General features: G+C 46.7%; 1 protein-coding gene across 1 annotated transcript; it reads right to left on the bottom strand.

Moving 5' to 3' along the window:
• Positions 1 to 4,975: 4,975 nt before the first annotated feature.
• On the bottom strand, positions 4,976 to 7,446 carry LOC122974049. Its single transcript, XM_044341889.1, has one exon. It carries the CDS (start codon positions 7,023 to 7,025, stop codon positions 5,391 to 5,393), a length of 1,635 nt encoding a protein of 544 aa, XP_044197824.1. The 5' UTR covers positions 7,026 to 7,446; the 3' UTR covers positions 4,976 to 5,390.
• Between the last annotated feature and the right edge of the window lie 523 nt (positions 7,447 to 7,969).

Raw genomic sequence — 7,969 nt, 5'->3', positions numbered from 1 at the left:
AATGGCGCGACTCTGCCTTGTTAACGAGCGACCGGAAGTGAAACTGGTTTGAATATAGCATCTCTATTTACCATTAACTCGCGACTGACTGGCTTATGCTCTAAAACAATCTTTTAAACACATTTTCATATATTACCACATGCAAAGGTCTGTAACTTTCACTGACAAAATAGTAGAAAACCGAAATTCACGGAGGTAACTATTATCAATGTCGGCGCCCACGAAACATACAGCAGCAAAAATACGTTTCAAATACATCTCTAAACCATGTCACAACTTCACAGAACGATTTCCAATGCATTTACATTAGTTAGTAAACAAAGCTAATCATAGAAAAGCAAGTTTTAACATACCTGTGGATTAATAAGGGAGAGAGCCAAAGTTAGCGTCTTGCTCTAGCCGATGCTCATTTAATATTGAGCTGCGCATGAGCAGAGCAGATACGAGTGACCTCCTTCAGGTATCCACAGTGGCATTAGAGCGCTGCCTACTGACATCTTTGAGTATTGACCTGATGTCAAAACTGTATAAACAGAGTTAGATTAGTTCAAATAATTAACAAAAAATTAGGGGGTGTCTGTTTACATACAAAACTTAACATGTGGCATTTCCAACCCATTACACTCTCCCCTGCTTTAAGAGATGTCTCCGGACATCTAGAACCAAACTAACACAAGTTAGGTGTAGTTGTCAAGAGTTTAGAAAGTCTAATAGTCAGTATACAGTCTGCTGTATTTGTACAGGTGAATGTATGTTTAAGTCAGGGAGTACATTTTCACAAGTCTAACATGTCCATACTGAGGTAGGGTAGTAGCAAGGTTCAGGAACAGCTGGATAAAATGACATGGGATAGGGGACACAAGCAAACATCAGGTTTGCTCCTGCTCTCCAGGGCTGATATGAAGGCTGCCCAAGGTGGTCATATGTGAGCATTTCTCGAGGCTTCATTGCTCGAGTTGACCTCCTCACAGGTGGCACTTCCTCTCCTGAGGGCTCGGGGACATGTTCACTGTAGTCCTGATGCACCTCTGAACCTGTCTCCTCCCCAGTCTCATCCGTTGCTTGTTCCTCCTGTAGTTCCTCAGCCAGTGTCGGTCGGGCAGCAGCCGGTGTTGGTGGGGACACTGAATCTGGGACTGCAACAGGGTCAGGTTCATGTCGCTGCTGGTTCTGAACTGTCTCCGTTACTTTTTCAACTGGCCGGAACTCAGGAGCTACAGCACTGAGTTGACTGTGTGGTTCAGACTGAGGCATTGGGTGTCTGACTCTCCTCCTCTCATACACAGGTATAGTCCTTAGGCAGTATGTGTATTCCTCCTCTTCCTCAGAATGTTCTGACTCTTGTTCTACTGTTTCTCTGTTATTTGTGTGTGTCTCTCCTCGTTTTTGTCTTTTTCTGGGTGTGCACTGAGTCTGTTGGTCTGGGTCCAAGGGCAAATCATTAACAAGTAGCAGAAGGTTTCGATGCAGGACACGGAGAGTTCGGTCTCCAGTTTCTGGCTGAACTCTGTACACAGGTCCATCTCCAAGCTTTTCAACAACACGATGAATCCTCTTTTCCCAGTATGAGCGAAGTTTGCCTGGACCACCCCTCTCTGACAGATTTCTGACAAGCACCCGATCTCCAGGCTGCAGCACAATGCCTTTAACACGCTGGTCGTACTGTTTCTTCCCCTTAGCTGAGCTTTTTTCACTGTTATCAGAGGCAATTTTGTATGCCTCCTGCATGCGAGAAGCCCATTTCTGTGCATACTCTTGTCTGGTCTGAGGTGTTTGTTCAGATTTCAAGTCGAAAAGCAAATCAACAGGCAAACGTGGTGCTCTGCCATACAGGAGAAAGAATGGCGAGTAGCCTGTACTCTCATGCCTCGTACAGTTGTACGCATGGACTATGTGGGGTAGATGGTCCTTCCACTCAGTTTTCTTTTCCTCGTGCAAAGTACGCAGCATCTGTAGGAGGGTTCTGTTCAGACGCTCGACGGGATTCCCCTGTGGGTGATAGGGGGTGGTTCGAGAGTGGGCAATTCCGGACAGTTGTTGGAGTCTCTGGAAAAGGCTGTTCTCAAACTCACGGCCCTGGTCATGATGTAGCTTTTCAGGGTACCCAAAGCGTGGAATAAAGTCTGAGAAGATCTTTTCGGCTGCTGTTCTGCCTGACTTGTTTTTGGTTGGGTATGCTTGTGCAAAACGAGTAAAGTGGTCTACTAGGACTAAAATGTACTCATAGCCACCTTTGCTCGGTTCAAGATGGAGGTAGTCAACAGAGATGAGCTCGAAAGGGGCGCTTGTTGTTATTGAGCCCATTGGTGCTCTCTCTGGGATACAAGGCTGCTTCTGCTTAAGACACTGACACTGGCGAATGACGTAGTCTTCAATTTCGCGTTGCATGAAGGGCCAATAAAATCTTTCTCTCGCTAAATGAATGACTTTGTCTGCGCCGACATGCCCCATATCATCATGCAGGTGTTTCAGCACAGTCGACTTAAGCTTACTGGGGAGTACCAACTGTTTCCTTTGTCCTGCCTGCCTGTACAATATTCCCTTGTCAAGCGTGAGTCTGTTCCATTCGTGTATTAGTCTGCGTGTCTCTCGTCCCATTTGCCTCTTGTCTTTGTCATTAGGATTCCACCCTCTTTTTTTTAGGTTTATCACCTCACAGATAGGAACATCTCCCCTTTGAGCTGCCCTTACACTTTCTGGGGTGATAACTGGAATGCCTTCATGAGGGGTTTCATCGGCACCAGGGCAGATCTGCAACGCAGCCACCCATGGCACATCACTGTCTCTCATTGCTCTGTCCCCCTGCCAGATGGCAGAAATAACATCTGGGGGCATTATTTCAGTGTACTCTTTCAGGTGTTCATGGAGTTGGACTGGATATCGTGAGAGGGTGTCAGCGTCTGTGTTTGACTTTCCTGGCCGATATCTGATGGTGAAATGGAAATCGGCTAGCTCGCCCACCCAGCGATGCCCGACTGCATTCAACTTGGCTGTGCTCAGAACATAAGTGAGGGGATTATTATCCGTGTACACAGTGAAGGTGGGTGCATAATAGAGGTAATCTCTAAATTTGTCGCAGATCGCCCACTTCAGTGCAAGGAACTCCAGCTTGCCAGAATGGAGATGATAATTCTTCTCGGCAGGCGTGAGTGATCTGGAGCCAAAAGCAATGACACGGAGTTTGTTTCCCTGCTGCTGATAGAGCACTGCACCCAGACCCTCATTTGATGCGTCAGTGTGAAGGACGAAGGGCGACTCAAAATCTGGGTAAGCCAAGATGGGTGGACTGGTTAGCATGTCAACAAGGCGCGACACCACTGCACTGTGTTCTGGTGTCCACTGGACAGGTGCCTTGGATGGGAGCTGGCCATTGCTGGGCTTAGTCTTTCTTGTTCTAGCTGAGGTGACTCCCTGACTAGACTCGCTTGGACTTTCTATGAGCTTAAACAGGGGCCTGGCTATCCTTGAAAAGTCCTGTATGAAGGTTCTATAATAGCCTAAAAACCCAAGGAGAGCTCTGACCTCACCAACATTCTTTGGCTCCCTATCCTTCAGATGGTAGACTGCCTCAAGATCTTTAGGGTCTATCTGGACACCTTCACTGGTCACTAGACGCCCTACATACCTGACCTGCCTTTTGAATAGTTCACATTTTTTTGGACGTAGTTTAACACCATGCTCCCGCAGCCGGTGGAGCACCTTCCTCAGGTCGTCAACGTGGTCATGAAAGGTCTTGGAAAAGCAGAGCACGTCATCCAAGTATGGAGAGCAGCACTCGTCCCTTAAACCATCAAGGACTCCCTCCATGCACCTTTGAAAAGCGGCTGGGGCGTTGGTAAGGCCAAATGGGAGGCGGATCCACTCGTACAGACCCCAGGGCGTACTAAAGGCTGTCAGGTGTCTAGAGCTCTCGTCGACGAAGCCCTGGTGGTAAGCACTGCCCTGGTCGAGTATCGAGAACCACGAGTAGCCCCCAAGGTTGTCCAGCAAATCTTGGATGCGTGGAAGAGGGTGGCGATCGGGGATGGTTTTGAGGTTCAAGCCCCGAAAGTCAACACACAAACGTAAGCTCTTGTCCTTTTTTCTGACGCAGACCACTGGTGACGAGTAGGGAGAGGCAGACTTCCTGATCCAGCCGTGGTCGAGCAGGTTCTGGACATATTCCTTAACCTCTTTGTACAAGGGCTTGGGAACTGAGTTGTATGATGTCTGGACTGGTGTTTCATCCTTTAGGTGGATTTTCAGTTTCAGGCTTGGGATGCAACCAATGTCAGAATCGTCCTTGGCAAAAACATCTGACTCTGCGTACAACATATCTCTGACTATCTTTTGCTCACTCTCTTCCAGGTGGGACACATCAACAGGTGGGTGCCATCTCTGTTTTGTCATGTCTGCTGTCTTGTGTCTACCATTTGGCTGTTTTTGCCTATCTGTGTTTGGCTGAACTGAACATGTGTTTACAGTGGGAGGGAAAACTGGCTCAGAGTTACCTGGGGACAAATTAACTGGTCTCACCTCAGTAACTTCCTCCAATGTGCCTAACACTGTTCTCTTTGTGAGATAGATATCATGTTTTGTTGGGTTCTGAATGGGGATTTTAACAACTTTAGAAGACCCACTTGGAACATCTACTAAAGCTGGAAACAGCTCTAATCCCTCAGGACAGGTACTCGCTAGATCAGGTTGAAAAAGCATTGTCCCACCCCTTGGCCATTCCCTGACTCTGCACTTCACCTCACAAATCTGCCCTGCAGGAATAGTTACACCTCTCTTGCCTGTTCTCACACTACTCTCAAAGGTGGTTTCATCAGGGGTCAAAATCTGGAGAGCAGAAACTAGCGCTTCCACTGCACTGTTACTGATACTTAAAGCCTCTTTTAATAAAGCAGAAATATCAGCTTCACCTCTCTGTTCTTGGTTTGCTTTAATGATCTCACCTATAACATTGCTGCCTAAAAGGGGACAATTGAGACTGTCTTGGCTGACTAATAGTGGCACTTGGATGGTGACACATCCATGGTTCTCACTACAGACCTGGAGTTCCACATCTGCCCATCCGTCGAAGGGAACATCTGTGCCATTAGCTGCAGCAATGTCCAAAGGCTGGTCAAGAAGGAGGGTTTCGAGTGGCTGGATCTGAATGTTGGGGAGTGCTTTTTCCATCCACGCTCTCTCTACCATAGTCACTTGAGCCCCTGAATCGAGCAACATTTGAAGAGGAACTTTGTTGATAGCACAGGACACCATACAACGCTTTCCTATGAGCTGTGCTATTCGCTTTCTTGGTGGTGGTTGACATGGTGTGTTTGCTTTTACAGGGCTGGCTGCCTTAGATTGATGGGATGCTTTAGGTTTGCTGGCTTGTGCTGGGGGCTCCTCAGCTGTCACGGTCACTGGTTGCCCCTCACCAGTGACCTCATTCCGTTTCCCGATAGTTTCCTTTGGAGACAGCCAATGGCGCGGTGTCCAGCTTGGCCACAAACAAAGCAGTGAGGGCAGCTCACTTTGCTTTGCTGTACACAGTCATTGCATCTGCCCCTGTTATCAGTTGTTGGCGCCTGAGGACAAGCTGTGGTGGAGCAGGGACCCCCAGGTGTCACACTGTCAGCAGGCTTTACCATCTGTGCCAGATGTTTGGTCAGTGAGGACACTTGTGCAGTCAGTTCTTGAATAGCAGCACGGTTAGCCTGTAGCTGAGTGTCAACTTTATCTTGCTTAGCTGAGTCACTACAGTCAAGCTGAGCTGTGCTCACTGTCACTGGTCGGGTTTTGCTTACTGTGCCAAGTCGTTTAAGTCTTTCAGCTTCCTCGCTCATAGACTTAGTGATCTGGTCTAACAGAAAGTCATCACTAACCTGCAAGTCGGTGAGAAGTGGCTTGAGGTCATGTCTGACATGGTTGTTTTTTTCATTTAAGCCCTGGTAAAGAGTGTGGAGAAAAGTGCCCTGCACGAGCCTTTTGTCATAGCTAAACTCAGCACCAGGCTGTTGTGACTCAAACAGAACACGCTGTTTTAACCCCATTATCCTGTACAGAAACTGCTGTGGATTCTCTTTGTCTTGTTGCTTGGCATTACTTAGCTCTTGGAAAAGTTCAGTACTGTTTTTGTCCCTGATGTGTGCGCGGAGAAACCGCTTTAGCTCATCAACAGTCAAATCACCTTTATTAGCCAACATTTCTCTAAATGTACCAGGTTTTGTTATCTTAATCACTGTACGAATTATCTCTGACTCAGTAAAACCTTCATGCAAACCTTCATCAATTTGTTTACAAAGGCTACTGTATGACATATCAGAACCCACATCAGAAATTTGGCCACCATGTAGCTTAAATTCTCTGCGCGGAAGCAGAGCTGCAACATCATTAAACCTCAGTACCTGATCTCCCATGCTGGAAGATAGACTCACCCTACCAGGAGGAGCACCACCAAAACCTGTCGTGGGTGACTTGGCTAATGCTGGAGTGGTAAGGTCTCTTGCTAACATAACATTGCCTCTTCCGGCAGGTGATGGAAATGTGTGGAGATCTCTGTTCTCTGTAGAGGGGTTAGTGTGTGCATCTCTGTTCCGTGGTGAGGGTGGCAGTGAATGAATGTCTCTGTCCATGTGCAATGAATGTCTGGGTATGTCTGTAGTAGGGGTAGCTGGAGGTGTGGTTGGCTGGCTGGGTTCACGATGGGGTGGAGTGGAGCACCCCTGTTGAATGGTTGTTGAACCTTCATTCTCAGGAGGCGCCGTCTGGGCAACCCGAACCGCTTCACTTTGCATGGCCACCAGGTCACTCAACATATCGTCAAGGTGGAGGAGCTGGGCCATACCTCCATCCTCCAGGGCTCCCAACTTCTCACTCTTGATGTAGTCAACAATCAGATCAAACAGTTCTGGTTCACTCGGCTCATCAACACGATCAGTCATGCTGCCATCATCAATCGAATCTGCAACTTGCAGCAGCTGACTCGCACTCAAATCAAAAAGTCTCTTCTGGATCTTGTAGACTAGCGCCCGCCGTGGGTTGACAGTGGCCATGATGACGTTGTACAGGTGACCTCTACTCTCTGGATGACGCACAGGATTGCAGCCTTCCCTGAAGCTTTGGGACACAGGTTCACGTTGTCACAGCACTCACTTCACCAGGCAGCACCAATCCCGGACGAGCCCCCAATTGTTACCGGCGCCAGACCTAGGGGAAATCTGGACCGGCAGCAAAGGTTACACAGGCAAGGGTGCACTGTGTAGCCGATAAAAACATGGTCTGTGGACTGTGGATTAATAAGGGAGAGAGCCAAAGTTAGCGTCTTGCTCTAGCCGATGCTCATTTAATATTGACACAACAGTATAAAACTGTACATATTTCTCAGTTACGTCAGTTTCCTGAAACCTACAGCTTCAAGGTTCATATTTCACATTCACACAAAACATGTTACAGAAATAAAATAAATGTTGAAACCAAATTCACAATATAAAACATTTTGTCAAAGAAAAATAACTTCACACAAATTCAAAATATGACTTACATTTCTAAATAAATAAGAATAGGCTTAACTACAATATAATGTAATATATGTATAAAATATAATATACAGCACAAAAATTATATTACCAAAAACACACATTTACTTTACTGACATTACTACAATCACTCCTATTTTAACACATACACCACAGTTACACTCATCCTACACTGATATAACGTACACAGAACCTTTCTGCAACATTAGCGTAACACTCCTTTGCACTTGCACTTAACCTCTTAACAAAATGGCGCGACTCTGCCTTGTTAACGAGCGACCGGAAGTGAAACTGGTTTGAATATAGCATCTCTATTTACCATTAACTCGCGACTGACTGGCTTATGCTCTAAAACAATCTTTTAAACACATTTTCATATATTACCACATGCAAAGGTCTGTAACTTTCACTGACAAAATAGTGGAAAACCGAAATTCACGGAGGTAACTATTATCAATGTC

This window comes from Thunnus albacares, chromosome 22, assembly GCF_914725855.1.
Source record: "Thunnus albacares chromosome 22, fThuAlb1.1, whole genome shotgun sequence".
Lineage (NCBI taxonomy): Eukaryota > Metazoa > Chordata > Actinopteri > Scombriformes > Scombridae > Thunnus > Thunnus albacares.
This window is presented reverse-complemented; position numbering and strand designations above follow the sequence as displayed.

Bases quoted from the DNA above. Each gene is read 5' to 3' on its own strand.
- LOC122974049 (XM_044341889.1), bottom strand. From the start codon at position 7,025: ATGGCCACTGTCAACCCACGGCGGGCGCTAGTCTACAAGATCCAGAAG.